At 35.6% G+C, this 21,680-nt stretch overlaps 1 protein-coding gene across 1 annotated transcript in view; it reads right to left on the bottom strand.

The window, feature by feature from the left end:
* The window catches only part of ST8SIA4 (ST8 alpha-N-acetyl-neuraminide alpha-2,8-sialyltransferase 4), a 68,637-nt gene that overhangs the window by 29,218 nt on the left and 17,739 nt on the right, over positions 1-21,680 (bottom strand). The window contains exon 4 of the mRNA XM_075138469.1: positions 7,847-8,140. Within this exon, the coding sequence (XP_074994570.1) occupies positions 7,847-8,140 (294 nt within the window). The remainder of the gene's footprint in view (positions 1-7,846; positions 8,141-21,680) is intronic.

The following is a 21,680-nucleotide window of genomic DNA, read 5'->3' as shown; positions in this document are numbered from 1 at the left end:
GAAAAGTTTAGATGCAAAGGCATTTTTAGCCAGATGGTAGTGGACAAAAAGCTGGGAAGGGACACAGGCAGGACAGCTGACCTGAACTGACCAAAGGGAAATGCCATACCATATAGCATATAAAGCTATAGCTTTATTTGCTTATTTCCACGTTACCTCAGTAATTAACTAAGCATTTGAAGAAATCTGTTACTGGCTAGATGCTCAATACACATGCTCCTCATCACAAAAGTTCAGTAACATCAAAGCTAAATGCACACGTCTTTGAAAACTCTTGGTAGGCATTACAAGCAAAACAAAAAACCAGCAGAATTGTTATTATTGTAAGTTTTACCTTAGAAACATCACTTTAAAAAAGGAAGAAAATCTGACAGAACTTCCTCATGCACACATATTTCGTACAGCATCAACAGATAGATCACCTCACGTGTCAAAAAAAGAAAGAAGCTATGCCTCATCCTATGCCGAATATGACTCTCTATGGATTCCAGTCATCTGTGTACTTTGCTCCTCAAAGACAGACTATAAAAACTGTTTCTGGGTTGCTTCTCAGCTGCACAGCTACAATTTTTGTTACAGGAGTACGATATGGCCAAATGACAGTTAATTAATTTTGCACATTTTTACAGTTTTCAGAAACACAGAAATTAACACATCTTAAGCAAATGAAGATAAAATTAAAAAAAAAGCCTAAAATTAAAAAATAATAAAAATAGTTTTTGAAATAAATATAAATCTCCAAATACACTGTATGCATAAACCATGTGTAATTTATTCCCTGCTTAGCTGCTAACAGTCATTAGCATTGGGTGCAGTGCTGTTGCTCATGGTAGATAAACTAAGCAGCAAAACTTGAAAATGGGCAATTTCATTACTATTTTTCTTATGACCGATTCTGCTGCTCTCCTCTAGTTGAAACCTGAAATTCAACCTTAGAAGAGTAAGTTTTACAAGTCTTAAGTATATATGTTGCTGATAATCAGGAACAAATCAGTTGCCACAGCAAAAGGGACGAAAAAAAAACCCCAAACTAAAAACTCACAGAATTTTATTATCAAGAAGTAAACAAAAATAAGAATAATGGTTCTCTCCCTACAATCATGACCAGACTTTTCATGGCCTACTTTGCGGAATGGACCAGGCAATGAAAATATAAAAAGCAGACAGTTTCCCCCTTGTGTCCTCCTCTACTTTAACTGTGCCTGCCCCCATTGAAAAAGCTCTCCTTTCTCTCAAAAAGTGTCATATCTCTTGACAGACCTTGCTAAATCTTCCTGAAACACAATAAAATAGGAGATCTTGTGCAAATAAAATAAAAACTCATCCTGAGAAACTTTGACCCAGATGAGGAGGCACCCTCTGCAGCCCTGGTAATTAGTTGCTGGGCTGAAAGATCAACCCCGGGGAGTCTCTACTTCAGAACGGGAGCATCACCTCCTGCTTTCCTATTAGGACAGGATCCCGGGATCTGACGAACGACTTCACACAATAGATCTGAAAATCCAAATTAACTGGTGTCCTGTTTGTTTGTATAACTTATCAAACAAAGCCAGCTCTACTGGTGCGTTACACAAGGGCACAAGAGTACTGTAACATAGAACTATTTTAACATCCACATATATGAAAAACGGGATTGTACTCCACTGAAAAGTAGGGAAACATGAATTTTTTTTTCTAGTATTTTGAATATTTGTATGACATGATGCAAAAGACATGGTCATTTTATATTAAGTATAGTATTACATTTTTAGCTTAATGGCCATTTTTTTAATCTTTTGTTTTCTGCAGTGATTATTTATTCATCCATGTACTCCAAAGTATCTTTTCTTAAGAAATATATTTTAGCAGTGAAGAAAAAAAGTAAAGTCTCTTAGCAGTAAGAAAAGAAACAGAAGTGTTTACAATGTAGATTGCTCCCAGCAATTGTTTCTTTATTAGCGGAGAGCTGCTGGAGAACTATTTGATTTCTGCATGTTTGAGTTTCTCAAAGTATTTTTCCTGTAATTCCCATAGCAAAGGACTTTGGGGCCTTGGTGAAGTTGTGCAAAAGGTCACTACATTCAAACAACAGCTGTTTGCTTTCACTAATAAAGGAAAAAAAGACTCTGCACTGAAAAGTGACCATAAATAGGCACAGCATACTCTTTACACAGGCAAAACAGAGATTTCAGTGGGAATTCTGCCATGTTTAATGCAGGATCAACTGTAATACTGCTCTTTTGCAGGCAGTAGCAAGGAGGAAATAAGTTGAGCACAGGCAAATCCCACAGGATGTCCACGCGATTGTTTTGTACCCAAAAGACAGGAAGGAATCTTATGTGAGGCAATTTCGGTGATATTGCTGCTGCGTGACTAATAGTTCATGGGATGGCTCCGATAGGGAAAAAAGCCAAGAAAACATTCTTACACATGAAGATGTGTGTGAGAACTTTGTTTTGTGGAGTTGGGAGAGGAAACATGAGAAAAAACTTCTCAGTAAAATACACTATTGTAAAAGACGGTATTGCTTGAGGGCAGGGGGGGAGTGGTGCCTCTTCAGCCCATGTCTTCAGATATTCACCAGCAGAAGCAGAGTTACTCTGGGAGTTAAGTCTGGCCTCCACCTAACGCACCAACAACAGTCTCTTAGTCTCAGGAGCCCTCTCTACTGCCTCCAGGGAACTGCAAGGCCGGATCCATAGCAGAAAGCATCTGCTGATCCTACTTTCAGGTTTGATTGTCTGCCACCACTGGAAGTAAACAACAAGATCTGGACTCTAATCGCAGCAGGCTCAGTTTCCTGTTTGCGCACTGTTTAATGCATATTCCGTTCCATCTGCTACTGAGACCAGACTCTATACAGACACTGTCCACACCTCAAAGAGTATCATCTCACTTGGAAAATATTATTAATAATAATCCTAATGAAAGAGTTCAGCATTAAATCTCAATTAATCAAAGTTTCTGAAATTTGTTGTTAATTCAATTTAAAAAAAAAAAAGTTGTGTGGTTTGCTCATTATAATTACTTTATCATTAACCTTCCTGGCAGTGTCATTAGAGAGCAAATAAATCCTTTTAATCAGTTAAGCTCTTCATTTATAGATTCTAGTTCCATCTTGAACTCTGTTATGTATTGATTACCTCAATTATTTTGTCAATAATGTGTGCACAATTACGTTGTCAATAATGTGTGCACAATTACATTAAAAGTTCCATAAAACAGCTTTTAGAAACACTTCGTGAAAAAAAAATCATGCAACTGCCCCCAAATCACTTTCTAAATCCAATATTCTAACTTGAAATACAAACTTGTTGATCAAGAAGTACAAAAGCAAAATAGAGAAAATAATCACTTGATCTAAATCTACTGAAGAAAAAATCTGAATCCAACGGCCATTTAAGATATGCTACTGATTAAAAAAGTAGTTATGTTGGAATAAGTATTTACATAATCTGTTCTCAAAACTTTCAATCCCTCAGAGATTTTAGAGGAGTGGCCATCATTCACAGAAGTTTAATACGGCATGGAATCTGCAAAAAAGCAATGTCTTTTTCAAACACCACATTACCTTTTTTATGACCCAAAAAATGGACAGGAAAAAATACAGTTTTTCAAAATTATCTCAGAATGCAGTCATTATTCTACTATCTGATCAAGAGCAACTCCCAAATACTATGTGCTGCTCAGAAAGTTTTTTTCATTAAAATGAAAAGAAAAACAGGAGAGAGAATTTCAGTGTCGTATGTGATGGCAGCAAAACTGCCCTGTTATTACATAAAACAGTACATAGAAATACAGAATTTGGCCTCACTAGATCAGAACAGAAGTCTAAGAAAGTTAATGTTCTGTCTTTAGAAACTGCCTGTGCCTTACGTTTTAAAGACTGATGAAGGAAAAACCTAATTTGCCTGAACAATTTGGCAGCGTGATACATACAAAAAGGAATAGAGACAATACTTTCCAAACCTTGTGGCCATCAGCCTGCCCACTTCAGTATTAAATGTCTCTATTAATACTTAATTTGTATTAAGTATTAATAAGTAAGGCTGGAATGATGAACTTTATTGATGCTTAGTTACTAAATAATACACTGCATTTCCATATTTTTAATAAAATTTTAGGTGCATTAAATCAAATAACTCTCGATATCAATTTAAATTGACACTGGGAATTTATTTGTTCTTCCAAAAAAAGGACGGCTTTATAATTGTAACTTTTTAGGATAGACATCTTTCTTTTTAGGCAGTTTTCAGGCCCGTATCACAGTGGTTTATATTTTTAGATTATGATTTAGTTGCAATATAATACATTAAAGTTTCAAATAAAAGCCTCATTTCAACCAGCTGAATGATATGGATATGGTATAGCCCTGTGGTGTACCACATCCACAGGTATATCTGTGGTATAGGAAAAACAGCACGGGTGCGTAAGTTTTCTGAAACAGCTCAATGGAATCTTTTAGCTTATTAAACATAAAATTGCACCTTTTATTTATCTCCATAAGAATATGCACTCAAGTTGAGGAACAGTTCTTCAGTAGACCCTCCTGGTATTATGTCTTTGGCATGGTCTAACAAAAATCTCACTGTGTTTAAGTCGTTACGAATTTGGGAGAGTTTCAAGATATAAAAAACAACATAAGACCCACACTAACTCTTGACTGATTCTCTTATCATTAAAATCTAATTTAAAACAGCTCTACCTACCTTCATATAAATTATTATTTAATGCAAAGTATGCATACTCAAATAAAGAGTAAAGCCAGAATGCTTTGGAATTATCAAGGCAAGAAACTAGAAACAAAAGAAGTGAATACTTACTTGTATGGACATTAAGAGGAGTTCGGGGATGTTACAAATATTAATACAGGACAGTAATTGCAAATGCTACATTCCCATGTGTCTGCTCTATGCTTTTGTAGCCTTTAATGAAAATCATTGAGCTATATTTGAACACAAAGATACAACTATTTGAGAAGGCTTACAATCTACAAAACAACGGCTGCAGATGAAGTAGTTTCCTTGTGTAAAGTAAGACAGTCTACAAAAAACGCTTCTTGCAGTTCAGCTTTCCTTATCATGCTTTCATCAATAAATCAAACTCCATCTCCCTGTTACGGCTTAAGAGGCTGAAAACCTTGCATTCTCACAGTCTTGCACATATGCCCAGGCACCCTATGAAGGAGATTAGATGCTCTGCACAGGTCTTACAGTGTGTTTTAACATGCAGGTTTTGTGGGTAGATTTCCTGTTTTCGCTTCTCATTCAACTAACAGCAATCTTCACATTATGTTCATTTTACCCTTTCTGTTTTGCAGCACCACAGGTCATCACTGTTAACATGGCCACAAAGACTTAAACTTGCAAGCAGAGAGCTTGCAAAAGCATCAAATAAACAAATTTATCAAATATCAAAACAAATCCACAAAAATAGTTCAGATTCATAAAACAATGAGTGTTTTAAAGGAGCTCCTTTTAGGCAGCATCTCTTCAGAGGCTCATAAATCCTCAATTCAATCATAAATTCAATCAATTTAAAATAAACATGGGCACAATAGATAGAATATAGTATTATGAAGATTTTCCTTAAAACTAAGTATGTAAGTTGCACACACTGTTTTAAATGGCAGCAGACTTAGCTGTCCATTAGTTTTAAACTGAAGTTAGCAGTAGTAACTTCTTAAACTTTCCCAAGTCTTTCTGCTCAAAATGGACTGATTTGATAATCAGGTTATGCTGCTTTAAGTTTTACTTTATTTTTCAAGTTACTTTACTTATTTATAGAAAATATTATTTTTTAGCTCAGGCACATTTTACTTTAAGAACAGTTTTTGCTTATTAATTTCTTATACTACCATGGTATTCCATTTGACATATACACGTAACAAATCTTAGAGAGATGTAATTCAGCCTGTAAAGAGATGATACTCTTTCCCTAGATGTAACTTTGCTGTGATACAAAACTCAGTATTATGGGCTGGTGTTTTAAGAGTGCCTTCTAAGAAATCTAAAGAATATTTGTTCCAAATGTATTACTACTAACTGTATCACTTCCAAACTTGACTCACGAAGACGTATTCACCTCATGCATCTCACTTTGTAAAGTCAAGAGTTAGACCAAAGAGAAGTTTGACTTCTTGTTTTGTTCTTACTCAAATTATAAAAAAGAACAGTAAAGAATACATTATGATATTTGGTTACTTCCAAAGAACAAAAAAGGGAAAAAAGGTGATTAAACAACACAGTTTGCAGTGGAGGACCTAAGGTTTAGAGCACAGATTCAACAACCTGACAAATTTGTGCAGTCATATCAGATGACATTGCTAGGTATAATCTGAAATACAGAATAGTCTAAATTTTCAACACCAATTCTGATGGCAGAGCTTTTGTTACCTTTCTTTCAGAGAGACAATGTAAGTGCTAATTCTTTTTTTTAAGACAAACCCCTCCAAAGGACCTTCAAGTTGGCCAACTGAAAGACTGCACATTCTGAATTACCATTCACATTTGATAATTTTGCCCAGATTTAGCAGATGGAAATGAGAACAGTTGTTTGTAAACTGGAAGTAATCTTATTTATTCAGATTTATACACCCAAGCAAAAAACACTACACCTATCCATGTGTTATAAGCATTTTGAATACTTGAAAATTCAACACAACCAAGGCCCATAAATAGCTAAAGTGTAACTGTATAATAAAACAACTATGGAAACTGAGCAACTCAGTAAAAAATTAAAGGATTTCCAAAGGATTTCCGTATTCCAAAGGGAACAGATTTTTTTTTTTCCAGTGCCAGAAGCGTACCACATGAAGAACACAGCAGTTAATCTATTTGAGACGTGGCAGGAGGAGAAAAGCATATTCAAAAGTCCTAATATCCTGAAGAATATTTCTAAGCTTTAATCTCGTATTTTCATACTAGATTGGGGTAACAGTTCAAACATCCCCTCTGATCTTATCTCTGCTGCTGTAAGAGAAACACCTTTTTAGGCAGATACATAATCAGTAACTGGTGTACAAGCCAATACTAATACTCTAAGGCATCTCCCAAAACCCCACAAACAGACATCATAGTTCAAGGAACTCAAGCTGAATATTACCATCCTGTCATAATTCACTTCACAAACAGATATTGTACTACCATCATCTTCTGAATGTTTTTCATGCATAGCCCTATATACTCTTACTTGTAGTGACAAAGACATTGGAGCCTTCATCTGACAGCTTGTATAATTATGGGGTTGAAAAAAAAAGTCTCTGCGTAAAGCATGGATGCATTTTTTTTTTTAACAACTAGTTACATTAATGTTTTCAGTGATTCTGATCAATGTTTTTGGATTGCCCAAGCATCTGGCTAAATTCAAAAGGAGAAAGATTGCTACAAAATCCTAGAAGGATTTTAGGAAGGAGCTAATTATTTTCAGGTCTGCCAGACTTCATTATTTACATGGTTGTTACCTTCCTCCTATGCTATTTAAATTATATTTTTTATCTCCATAGTCTTGCCCAAAAGAAGACATGTAGCACTTTCATTGTCCTCTGATTTGATGACTCTCAGATATCTTTTGAATTCAGACTATTTTTTGATTTATTTATCACTGCAATGATCACAAAAAAGTTTTGTACATAAAAGTGAAAGTGAAAAGGTATTGTGCTAATGCATTTCAGTTATTTGCAGGCTAAATGAGTGGACAACATTTATTACTAAACAAACTCATTTTATCATGAATGCAATCCATTACAGCAATAATGGAAATATCATACTCCTTTTAACATTTTACTTGAGCTTTTCTCTGCCTGCTAGGAATTGTAGTTACGAGTTTCATTGTGCCAAGGACAGACCAGTCTTTTCCAGACACTTACCCTCTGACAGCATGAATAAGTCTCAGTGATGGATAGGCGGTTCGCACTTTCAATTTATTCTTAAGGATTAATGCATTAACCCACTCCACATGCTTCTCTCCGCCTTTGACCATGAAAGCAGGGATCCAAAGGACACTGTCATTCAGCATGGATAGTCTATGCACAAATTTTTCTCTGTCACTCTGATTCCGAAAGCCTCCAAATGCTCTTTGTACAACTGATGGGTTCATGGTAATAAAATCAGATCTAGTTCCCACATCGCCAGCAAACTCCACCACAGGAGCTAGATTGCACCTGAAGAGGAAGAAATTAATGGAAAAATGAAAATAAATATGAAACATTAACTCAGAAAAATGTGTGCATGAAGGGAAGCTGAAAATGAACATGCAAGCCCATTTCAATTTAACGTGAGAAAAAAATACCAGTGATAATAGGTGTGATAACACATAGCATTTTACCCAACTTGGACACTCATTAGACAAATTTCTTAAAAACACTAAATGTACATAATGCTGTGAGAAAAAAAAGATCTTTGTACGCTTGAAAACCATGTCATCATGCTTTAAAATGCATCGACAGCTAGAGTAGCACTTTTGAGTAAGAGTATGCTTTCTAACACCTATTACCTTTCATTAGTGTTCATGTTACCAACAGCTCACATTCTTACAGGAAGACATGCCAGCCAATTAAGAGTATAATTTACACAGGTTAGTCATTGCATTTTTCTTTAAAATACAGTATTTAAATATGATTTACAAGTGAACTTTACCCCATGTTAAATGAGTTTGGGGTTTTCATATTATCACTGCAGATGATCAGATGTTTTGAAATTTAGTATTTTCATTTCATTTAGAAATGAAATTTTTGGAAAAAAGTATTAATTTTTCCATTTTTCCTTCATGTCTCGTTTTCAAACCTTGTTTAATTTTGCAGTAGCTTTGTGCTTTTTTCTAGGCTTGAGAAAAAGGTCTCATCAGGCCTTTGTTCAGCATAGTTTTTTACCTCAGTTATATAAATACATGTATAAGTAATCACACAGAGGCAGCACTCTCCATGAGCAGCATTGGATGCAGGTGACAAAAAGCAATTCAGAAATTAATTGTGATTCCAGTGACCAGTATGATCCGACTGTAACAAATCACTTCAGTAAGTGTAACAAATCATCCTCAGTGAATTAGCCCGTAGCTGGTATGCCCCAAATAAGTATTTGACACAACAATATTTTCACAATTTAACGAATTGCTTTGTTGAGGTGAAGGAAGCTAAGAAGCAATGTTGGAACTAGTTCCTTCAAAACATTTGCATGTTATTCTATTCGTAATATGAATAGCATTCTATTAGTTCTGCAATTCTTTTCTGGTACAGTAAATTCTTACTTAAGCTTATCCCTTACCATCTTCTAACGGCCAGATCTCCAATGTCATATAAAAAATAACTGAAGTCATCAGGGCAATATTGATTAACACCAACTGATGACCTAGTCCTGACTGATAACACTAATTGCTCAGAACATCATTTTCATTCTGTAATTATCAACTAAAGAAGTGGTCCTATCTTCTTCTGAAAGAAATGTTCTGAAGACCATAAAGCCTACATATTCTTAAGAGATAAAGCTGTCCAAGTTTCTGATGACGTGTGGGCAGATGTAAGTTTTCTTAGGAAACGGATTTACATTCTTCAGTATCTTTATACATCTATTCCACAAACCACCTGCATGTATTGCAGGCTGCTAAGAGTAGTATCTTTTAGAAAATTGTAGTAAGGCACAACAAAAACGCCCACTGATTTCAATACTGGCTTTGAAATTTGTTTCTAAAAACTTTAATGCATGAACCTATAACCTGGAATTGTCAAAAGTTTGGCATTGCATAAAATCTAAAAATAAAAAACAAAAAAAAATCACACCAAAGACTTAAAATCAACCAATCAAATTCACTGAATTACTGCTGCTTTTGAAAATACCTCTTTTAAGGGCAGACTGAACAACATAATGAAGGATTCTTGCACAGCAGCATTTTTTTCAGTAGTCACACGTATATACACGATTACATCTATTACTTACACACGTAAGACAGAGCTTGACATTGCAAATCCTGCTCTCTGTGTGTCCAACTTTGAGAAGCACCTATGTACCAACACTACCTTGTTTAAAAAGCTGTATGCCATATGCAAAGTGTGCACATATAACACAGGCCTTCTGGTTCTAATACGATTCCATGTCTTTTGACAGCTCCTTTCTGATCTGCCAACAGCATCAGTGCCCAAATCATAAAAGTGTATGCAGTTTGAAACAAGTATATAAACGTAATTTCACCTGGATCCTGAAAAAAATCATCACAGGCATATCAAATAAAAAGTCTACCTACCTTGCATGTCATTACTGCTTCATCAGTAGTATACTTAATATCAAATACTGTATTTTAGAAAGGTATACAGCATAAGCAGTATAAATTCTTAACATATTGCATATTCAGATTTTTCAAGTATAACTTCAGAAAGTAATGATCAATCCAAATACACTCAGTAACAATGGGGTTGTCTATGAACAGTTATTTAGATTAGTCATATTTTTCAAGCTTTAGTGTCTCAAATTCAACACCTGATTAGAGGCAGGTAAGGCATTTTGCTTTCCAGATGCTGAGCACCTCTTAACCTTTGATCTTTTAAAAATTCAGTTATATAAATATAGTTTAGTAGCAGTGCTGAAGTTTGAAATAATGTGATAAGTACACCAGCACTTTGAAAGGCTCTATTTTCAAAGAAGTAACTAGATGCTGTTAGCAGTAGACTGCCAAGATTGTTATTTTAGTAGAACACAAATGCAAGACAAGCTCTACACAAATTTCTAGATCTGTTAAATAAACATTACTGAATTAGTTGTAGTTGACCAAGTTATAAAAATATTACCCTCGTTAAGCCACTTCTCATTTTCTTAGAAGTTAGTGCTCATTAAATTAGAAGTGTCAATATTGAATAATTACTCTATATTTATCCACAAAGTTGGAAAATATAAAATACCTGCTAAACCCCATCAATTAAAATTACTACATTCTTCAGTAGGGAGTAAATGGAGCAGTTATGTCAGAAGTGTTTCGATAGGAGTTCAAGAGTTTATGAGCTAGTGATGAACTGTAATACTTACCCTAAACTGCTAGTACTAGATAATTTATATTTCCAGATGAGTTCAAGAAAATTTTATAGAAAGGTATGTTTCAGGGCTAATAAAACTAGCTATTGTGTATTTGCATATAGACTTGAGTATATGTAAGTAGCTTTTGTTACCTGTTGCAGAGCTTTTATCTTAACCTTTAATGCACCTTTATGCTGTGCCAGTTTCAATACAGTTTCATACAGTTGTTGGAATTTTTAAGTTTATTTTGTTAGCAGACATCAATGATCTTCCGTCAATTCTCAGGACTCTTTCAAGAAAACTTCATATTCAGAGACACACATAAACATATACTTATTTTCTTTTAAGTCCAATTAAGAAGCCTATTAACTGAACAACTTTGAAATAGGCAATGCAATATCCCTTCCGCTGTTATATTCTTTAATTCTAGCTCATTTATTGTAAAGAACAGAATGTCAAATATATCCACAACAGTTGTTTCAGGGCTAATAAAACTAGCTATTGTGTATTTGCATATAGACTTGAGTATATGTAAGTAGCTTTTGTTACCTGTTGCAGAGCTTTTATCTTAACCTCTAATGCACCTTTATGCTGTGCCATAATTGGACTTAAAAGAAAATAAGTATATGTTTATGTGTGTCTCTGAATATGAAGTTTTCTTGAAAGAGTCCTGAGAATTGACGGAAGATCATCCTCATTACGTACCTAGGAATTTATACACAACAAAAGAAACCTTACTTTTTTTTTTTCCCTTTTTTTTAAAGTTGTCTTTGCTATATCAAATCCAGCAGGAAGAATAGAGGACTGTATTTTACTGAGTTTCCTCTTTCTCACATGCTGCATTATTGATACCTTGCAACTATAAGTTTGCTTAAAATTTTACTCCAAAACACCATTTTCTGCAACATACCATCATCTTCCATTCATTCTATAAAAACTTCAGTATTGCCTTCATGTTAGTCAGCCTGAAAGTAAGTGGGCTGCAGGTCAAAGTTGAGTACGACAAACTTGCTACGAGGTTACTAATACTGAGAATATGAGAACAGTTCGGAATTAACAGTCACAAAAGCACTGAAGATTGACTTGAGCAATTAAGCAAACAGCTGTAAATATGAGCATTGAGAATATACATCACAATATATAAAGGTTTATAAACCTCCTTCTCCTGAGCCCAAGCTATTGACCGTTTCCAGAGAAAATGATGAAATGTGGCTTGTCCCAGCAAAAATAATTTTGCAAAATAATGGTTTTCATGAGTTCCTTTGGTTTCTTTTTTTTTTTCCCATAAAAATTCACTGTAAGTGTATTCTTTAAAACTAACAAGCTTATGGCTATTTTTTCTATATAATTTTGTTTAATCAGAAGCTCTAGCTCCTTCTTTTTTCCCTTGCATTAAACTAGCAAATAATTAGAGTCATTATTTGCTCCCTTACTTCTTCTAAGCACTCTCTACAGTAGAAGTGTTCAGAAATTGTCCTATTGAGACAAAGATTGGTACATTTGGGAGAGAGGGGTAGGAAAAAACCTAAGTAAGTGGGAAACATTCATAATCTGTGTGATTGGTAGTATCATAGGCAATAATATGCAAGGTACCTCAAATTAATCCTGCAGTTCCTGTTCTTCCCATGACATCAGCCCAGACCATATCCAAAATCTCAACGCAGCCATTTCAACAGGGTAGTTAGTCTAAACATACTATTGGGCATCAATTATACAATTTAGGTAATCAGTAAGTTTACAGGGCCACGTAATTTATATAGCATTCATGTATAATCATGATACTGAAAGGCAAATATATACATATAAAATATTCATAGTAAAAATGTGGACGTTCCCACATATGAGCATTCAGTGTGATAGCAGAAGACTTTCAACAGGAATATGCACTGCAATGCTACCACTAAAAAGAGACCTGGGATAAAAGGGAAAAATCAGTTCGTGTATGAAATATCACACGGTATTTGGGTACCTGTAGAATAACTGAGATCGTAAGATACACAGACCAAAAAGTCTCAGTGATTCAAAACCTGCCCCTTCCACAACCGTCTGTTGCATACATTAGTTACAGTGGGATATATTAAGAAAAAGTGTGGGGAAAAAAGAACCAAACTGCCAATGGCTGGAGTTGCATGCCATGAGAAAAGTCTGAAGAATGGGGTAAATGCTGCTATACCACACCTACATCAAAGTAATCAACCCTCAGTTCGCTGTGACACCTTTATGGCTCAAACACATCCATAACATACTTAGCCTTTTAGAGAGCAGAGCATAACAAAGAAAATAATGAAATCATATTCACAAAGAAACACTCAGATGAGAAGTCAGTTATTTCACAGAGATTCAGTTGAACTTGCTTGGTCACTAATAAACATACAGCTTATGTATATGCATGCAAATGTCCAACACGTAATATTCATAGGCCATATATCAGTATTACGTCTCAAGTTAATTTTAAATAAAAATTAATTTTAAATTAATTAAAAATTAATTTTAAATAAAAGCCATAAAAATTTGCTTGAGTAAAAGTGATTACTATTTCCATTTTATTTGACATTGAGAACTAAAAGAATATTCTTCACACAGAAATAATGCAAGAATTGGCCGTGAATCTGTACACTTGTTAATCCTTTAACAATCTGTGCACTTGAGGTTTACAGGTTGAAATAAATATTTAGAAACAACTCTTTATAATAATTTCTAATATTTATGTAAGCTACATAAAAGTGCCATAAAACATGCTTTGTTTCATTAATATCTTCTCCTTGTAGAGCAAAGCCAAAAATATCCACCACACAGTATTAACCACATACACTCTGAGAAGCCAAAAAATGAAAATTAGATTGTTGCTGGAAGACATAACATTAAACCTCTCTGAAACATAAGGCATTACGTAAACTAGTGTCAAGAACACACACTCTTTCCTGAATAGCCTGCAAGCTTTTATATTCAGGCTCATATGCAGATTCCTGTAAGAATCAAAATTGCAATCTTGAATTCAAAGATTCTTGACACTTGGATGTGAAAGTAAAATTGAAGGCTCAAACATACAGCAGGGAAAAAAAAAAGGTTAAGTTTAAGGCAGCAGACAACCTAATAGTTGAAGCACCCAGTCTACTTGCAGGAAGCACATCACCCTAATACCTGTGTATATGTAGCACACCGTTTCACCTTGTTCTTCAAATAAAGGTGTGCAGCAGCACTGTAATAACTTTCACATATACACACAGACAAAAAAGGAAGATTTACAAAAAAAACATGCACAAATCTCCTATTTCCCCCTGCCAAATCTAATGATTAGTGAAAAGTATGGATTCTCACATGTTCTTTATACTTGTTTGGCTCCTGATAAAACAAAAAATGCTTCAAATTTACTATAGGGATCTGGATTAGCAGGGAATCCCCTGACATATCCCACTTCATCCCAGTCCTTATTCTCTGCATGGCACAATAGAGAATGTCTCATGAGAGCCTTTGTAGAGGCTCAGGTACTACATAATTATGGATTCTATTCACACACAAGAATCACAGCTGTCTTTTAAGATGTGCCACGTAAAATATACCATTATTGACCTGACATCCCCTTTTATAACACAAGTCTACAAGAATCCTGAATTTATCACTGATCTCACTTTCATTAGAAGATTCGTTTTTGTAACACCATCTGCTAATAAACTTCATTACTTCTCATTGCCCAAACTAGAACCTATACTGACAATCATTAAATTCTTTCTTCCTAGCATCTTCGTTAACACCAGTGACTGAAATGCAAGTTATCCTCAACTGACACAGCACAGTGAAGTAAAAGAAGAAAAGGTCTAAGTGGTATTTTAGAAACAGTGGCAAAACACATTATTTACCTCTTTATTGTAAGTCCTTGCTGCAACATTACCCATGAATTAAGAGTCTTACTGTTCTCCAATACCATTACTTTGATACCAAAGTAAAGAATTTCTATGACTGAAAGTTTGTTGCATATGGGGAAAAAAAACCTACAGCAGTGAAATATTGAGAACGATATTTTAATGTGAGAAAACCTGAGAAATGGAACTTAGTAGTTTCTTGAATACCCATAGCTTTGCCTTTTTATGTGAAAATACCTTTACACATTACTATCTATAAAGGGCATATTCTATAGGGCAATTATCAAAATGCTACAGAAGTGTTAATATTCTGATATAGAAAACTTTAGAACAGTTCTGCAACACAGAAAGGGTTAAAAATAATTTATTTTCCTTGCAACAAATTCAGGCAAAATGATCGTTTTCATTGTTTTGGAGAAGCACTTTGAGGTCGTGAGTTTGGAATGTGGAAAAAAGCAGTCGTTTGAACATTCAAAAATGGAGAACAGCAAAAAACGCAATTTTTAGATAAGACTGTTCTGAACATTGTCACACCTCAATCAAAACACTTGGTCAATGAGCAAATGGATTAATGAAGCTTTCCTGCATTTGAAACTGTTCAGAAAACGACTAAATTAAAAGCTCTGTATTATCAACAATAGGAGTAAGCAACTTGAAAAGAATTCTATCCTTTTAGCTCAGGATAATTATAGAAAGAGTCAGGCTAACCCTATGTGCTCTGTATTTGGATGCTCATAGAACACCTATTTATTTAAGAAAGAACTTTGGAATCTTTGATCATTTGTATATGGACTTACAAAAGTCACTTCTTACTGCTGTCTCCTTAGCCTTCTAAACTTATGTCCTTACATCTCCTCCCATATCACCTACTTAAGAATTAACTTCCTTTTTTTAAAAAAAAAAAGGAAGTTGCACCAAAGTTGGAATTATAAATACTTATGGAGGGTGTGGTGGTGCATCCCCCTGCTCCCCTTCTCCTGGGCCGCTCGTTGATCTCAGAAATTCCCATGGCATACTGAGTCTGACGGTTGAGCGCTCCTCGACCATATCAAACTCTGCATGGCTGAGGCTGGGAACGTACTCCCACTGCCTGTCCCAGGCGCCATCTTATCTGAGTTGTAGCTCAGTTGAAATAGCACCGAAACCTTCAGAATTTTAGTCACTACCGCCTTGGACTGTGGCCAGGATGGAAATTTACAGATGACTAAAGTCAATCATCTTGCGCACCTATAAATGGTGGTCCTAAGTGAGACCCTTTGAGCTCTCCTGGACTGCAGCGGGTTGCACCCAGCATCTTCCTCCAAGTGAAACGCTCCTCAGAGTTTGCAAACTCACAAGTTTGCGATATTCGGAGGACCGTCGCCGGCTGGCACGGGACCTGGACTGCAATACTCCTTGAGGATCAACCCTTCGCCCATTGAGAAATGCCAAGACATTTTACATGAGTATTTCACTGAACTCGAGGGGGATTTTTAACAGGTATTTCTGTGTATATTTATCCATCTTTGCAGCTGTGTGTGCATGTGTGTATTGATGAAAGCACCTGCTAGCAAATATAGTCTGCTAAAATCTTATGCTCTATCTTAAGATTGTAAATGAACCTTAGACTGCTGCTAAACACATAATCTTTAGACATATACCATTGACCAAGTCTGGAACTAGGGGTAGGCCTAGCCGGGTCTACTCTGAACCTTGTGACCCAACCGGAGGATTTCCTTACCCTTTTTGTATCAGACATATACCATTGCCCAAGTCTGAGACTAAGATTGGATCCAGCCGGGTCTTCTCTGAACCTCGTGACTCAACGGGAGGGTCTCCCTTAACCTTTTCATTCTCGGCCTCTGTATAAATCATCCCAACTCAGTTCTAACACAACACCCTGGCTTTGGCTGGGATAGAGGTAATTTTCTTGCTAGTAGCTGGTATAGTGCTGTGTTTTGGATTTAGTATGAGAATAATGTTGATAACATGCTCATGTTTTAGTTGTTGCTAAGTAGTGTTTACATTAGCCAAGGACGTCTCAATTTCCCATGCTCTTTTCCTTTGCATGCTTCATCTGTGTAGTAAGTGATAGAGTGGACCTTGCCATCGAACTCTGCTAAGTCGCCCTTTTATAAATTTCTATTAAAATCACTTTCTACTAATACCGTCAACAGTGATTCTTTGAGTGGCTTCTAAACCACTCATTTGTGACCCAATACTGTGGCCCACCAGCACAGGTAGCAGCAGGAGCTATGTACTGACTGACCAAGAGATTCAGCTTCATAAGAGGACATCTCTGTATCAGCTCTCACCCCATGACAGGTTGCCTGGAGTAGCTGTCATGCAAGGACCCTTCCAGCAGCTGAAGAAGTTGTGAGGTGAAGCCAAAAAGGGAAAATGTGGCCACAAGAAGTCAGGTCTTCTGCAAGGTTCTCCTGAGGTGGAGGCCACCCATGCCTAACTTGACTGGAAATGCCGAACAGCTACACTGGTGTTCCCCCCTTCTCAGGCACCCAAATCACTGAGCAAGAACATCTGAAGAGAATAGCTTTCTGGCTTTCTTCTGCTTTCATTTAATGTTTCAATATAGTGTAACAAGTTGTAGGAAGAGACAAAGGGCAAAACCAGAGCTGCCACATTTGAGAGTTGAAAAAGGTCTGATGAGCTAGTCATGATGCATTCAAATGTTATTTTTAAGGGAAGAATCATGTTTTAAAATAAGTCTGTAAAATTGGCAACTTTGCTTTCAACAGATCTGCTGGCTCTGAGCATCCAGCTCTACTTGCTCCAAGCAAAGGGTGTTAAATAAATATCGGGACATAAAAGCTGATACAAGTTACCAAAAAAGAAAAAAGTTCCAGATCATAAGTACATTAATATCCTAAATCTTTTTATTCTGACAAATTTATGATTTTTTTTTCCTATCGGCTGAAGGAACAAACAGAAGGAAGAAGCTACTACCACTCTCTGCTTACATCTTAAGATTACCAGAGAAATTTAAATTGTTCTCCTGAAATGAGCAACCGCACCACCATGGTACAGTTAGAAGGTCTGTCCTTTTCTTCTTCCTGAACAGATACGCTGTCTTCTGCTCATATCATAATTGCTTGCCCACAAAACCAAGACATCAGGGAGGAAGTCAAACAGATTATCCTCCTCTTTGCATAAGATAAAACAACAAATTTATTAAAGGGCTGTAGTGTTTTTCATGTGAACTTCACTAACCACAAGAATTGCCAGGTTAAAAAATAAAAGTCAAAGGACACTGGAAAAATAAGGGGTGCATGTGCCCAGCAAAATTTTATCACCAATGACGGCAAAAATATTCAGCTTGATTCCTAGATGCTGACAGAGATAGCAGGAAAACACTCCAATGGGAGAAAGAAGAGTTGTAATGTATAAACTAGGCACTTCAATCCAAAGAAAGAAGCAATTAGTATCCTCTCATGGCTGTTCCTTGTCAAAGCAGTCCTAAGCTAGTCAAACAGCTTCACTCAACCTCAACAGGCCTGTTCTCCATACAGTCCAACGGAAACGAAAGGGACTTTTCCAGAAGTGGTGTCACCGTGAGAAAAAACACAAGATTATTAATTAGGTTTAGGTTTTGTTTGTTTGTTTGTTTATTTTTTTAACCAAATAACTCCGAAACTCTACTTGGCCTCTAATTTTGAAAAGTTACCATCATGAACGCTGAATTCCATTAATTAAAAAAAAAAAAAAAAAAGATTTCTTCTGATCTTTGGCACTGTTCAAATTCTGAACCCAAAGCTGAACTGAATTCTTTTTGGTACTTAATGGCTGCCAGAAGTAATTCCAGAAATCTGAAAGTTATTACTTGGCAATGTTTAGTATTGTTATTTTACATTTACCCAAAATACAGTTATATTTTTCAGAAGTCCTATCTAATTACTGCATTTCAAAATATACCACTTACTATAACAAGTTCATTTGTGCTGTAAGATGTAACAGCTAACACAGCCCTGGCATGACAACTGCAGCATGAGAAAGTGTAGCCAATGGAGGAATAAGATGTATTGCATTTAAATCTCGCACGGAGTGAGCATCATGTATCTGACCCAACAGCCAAAGAAACAGCTGAAAACAGTACCATGCAAACAACAGCTCCTGCAACAGCACTTGCCATTTATACATTTTAAATGTAATCTGGTTGATTATCTCACATTTTCGTTCTAATTTATTTTATGGAATCAGAGATTTTGGAATGCTTCAGACCCTTTCTCTGTATAGTATCACAACGCAGCATGCTTTAGCTCACCACTAAAAAGTAGTAGAGGCACAAGGATCAATAGTCACTCAACAGAGTGTAAAAACATAAGAGGTAAAAAGGAAAGGAATACGGGAAACAGGAAATAGTTTATAATCAGCACAGTTTTTTTTTTTTTAATATCAGAAAGTCTCCTTGCTTCCCATTTTAACCAGATGGGTCACATTTTCTGCTGTCAAAATAGGCATGACTTCACTAAACTTGTGGAACTAATCCGTTTTATCCTAGCAGAAGATATGTCTCTAGACTCTTGATTTCTGATGCCGTGAGAACAAAATAAGGCCTTATGTGATCAAGTAATTAAAATTAAGCCACTTTAAAATGTTCAGTAACTACAGTAAATCTGCTTATGCTGACAAGATATTACGTTGCTTGCAAAAATGACCCTTATTTATGCAGTTTCAGAGATAAGAAGAAGAGTTGTATTGTTTTACTTGTAAAATTTGGTGACAGAATTATATGTTGGCTTGCGGGCACGCTTATTATTTGACTCTAGTTTAGGTGCCTATTTTTAAACATTTTTCATAATAGAAGTATGAAGTAATTATCCTGTGTCTCTGTTGGATCAGTTCTTTGAAAGACATTGTTATATAGAAGGCACTGAATATGCTGGAATATCTCAAAGGAAGACAGACAGTTATTAGTAAGTTTGGATGACTTTCAAAGACATCGACAGATACTATCAACCTTAAATTAATTAAAGTGCTAGGTACTGACATTCTTCTTTACCCTTAATAAAGCGTATATTCTGTGTCTTTATCTGTTATCACTAACGTCTTCATACCACCTTTATAGGAGCATTAAAATTCAGGATATCGATATTACTGTACTGTAATGCAAATACTGCTGGATGTCTGTTGTGTCCTCTTCACTGCTATCAGTTTTATCATTAAGTTAATGGTATTGTTGGTGTTAGACCTAGAATTAGAACTGCTGCTCTAAGAAACAACTCTTTCAAAAACACACACTTTTGTTTCAGATCTCAAAAAGAACATACAGTACTATCAAAATAAACTGGATAATACATTTAACCAAAATAGTACGACTTACTTGTCACAGCATGTAGGCATAATGCACTCCGCATCAGGAAATTCTACAAAAATTTTGTTCATCAGCCTATACACCTAGCTGCATACAGTACATACAGTAACTGCTTTTCAGAACAACGTCAGGTGGCGAGTAGAATGAGTGCATTTTACTTCTAGAGAAATCAGCTGAAAGCAAAGAGAGTAACAGAGTGTCGTGGTACACTTTAATACCAGAATTCTAATAGCAGTAGAGGTGAGCGGTTACCAAGTATGCCAGTACCATTAGATTGTATTACATATCACGTTGCATACAACTTTTTTGAAATGGAAGAAGAGGAATGTAGGAAACTAACTCTGAAGAATGCTTTGCCTTTTTCTTTTAACTCAAAATACAAATGAATCCAATGCTATTTATTTTAAACAGACGTTATACAATTGTGCACCCATCCAGATATGCATTAATAAATATCATATAGTTTAATCTATGAGATAACCTGTGAATCAGATATCTCTAAAATGTTTTAACCTTGATTTGTAAATTCAAAAATTTCACTGTATTAAAACTCTCCATAGGCTGCAGGGTCAAGTATTCTATTCCCAGAATCTTATAAAGATTATTATCCACAGTATTATCAGACTAACTAGCTGTTACACAGATCACTTTACTAGTCACACACCATATGAGAGATGTTTCTCCAGTCTAAATAACTGATCAGCAACAGTAATTTCCTGATGTTCCTACTAAGCTTCACCATTCTTCTTTTATTCATACAAATCTTTTATTCACACAAATCTTTAAGAATACTATCTTTACTCCACATGGATTGAATTAGTTAAAATCTCCTATCAAATATCATCAACTGGCCAGTTCCATGGCTAGTTAAAACATGGGGAAGAGCATGGAGGTGACTTCAAAGAAATTTAGCACATGATTTAAGTAAAAGTGTGTACCCTGCCTTCTGAAAGAAAATTTTCATCTAGAAAATCTAGTATCTAAATTTTTTCCATAGTCTTATTAAATGAGTCACATTTAATCTCTGAGAGAGTACAAAAGCATGCCATAAGCTAAATGCGGCTTTAAAATGTGGTATTTGTTTTTGGATTCCTTCTGCAATAAGGATGCTAATTTGATAGACAATAGTGATGCAAGCAAAACAAATAAGGAAAATGAGAGAGTGGTGTGTTATTGTTTCAGCTGCCACTTGCTAATACACCTTTCAAATAAAATACAACTTTCATGTGTATATCCTGTTTTGACTTATGTACTGAAAAACTGTAATTTTTCTTTTCCATATCCTTTTGGTATTTTTTTTGCCACCATCTTTCTTCAAGGTGAGAAAAGGAAATAACTCACAATGACAACTATTTCTATATTGTTTTCTGTCACTGCCCGTCCGTTTTCTGCCCTTTCACCCTTCTCAAACCAAAGCAATAGAAACTTCTGCTTCAAAAGCAGAAGGACCTATCTCTTGCCCAACCCTCTCTATATCCATAAAATGCCAGGCTGTCAAATGAGGCCAGCTATTCCTCTTTATTTCCTACTGATATG

The sequence above is a fragment of the Calonectris borealis genome, chromosome Z (assembly GCF_964195595.1).
Source record: "Calonectris borealis chromosome Z, bCalBor7.hap1.2, whole genome shotgun sequence".
NCBI classification, from domain to species: domain Eukaryota; kingdom Metazoa; phylum Chordata; class Aves; order Procellariiformes; family Procellariidae; genus Calonectris; species Calonectris borealis.
This window is presented reverse-complemented; position numbering and strand designations above follow the sequence as displayed.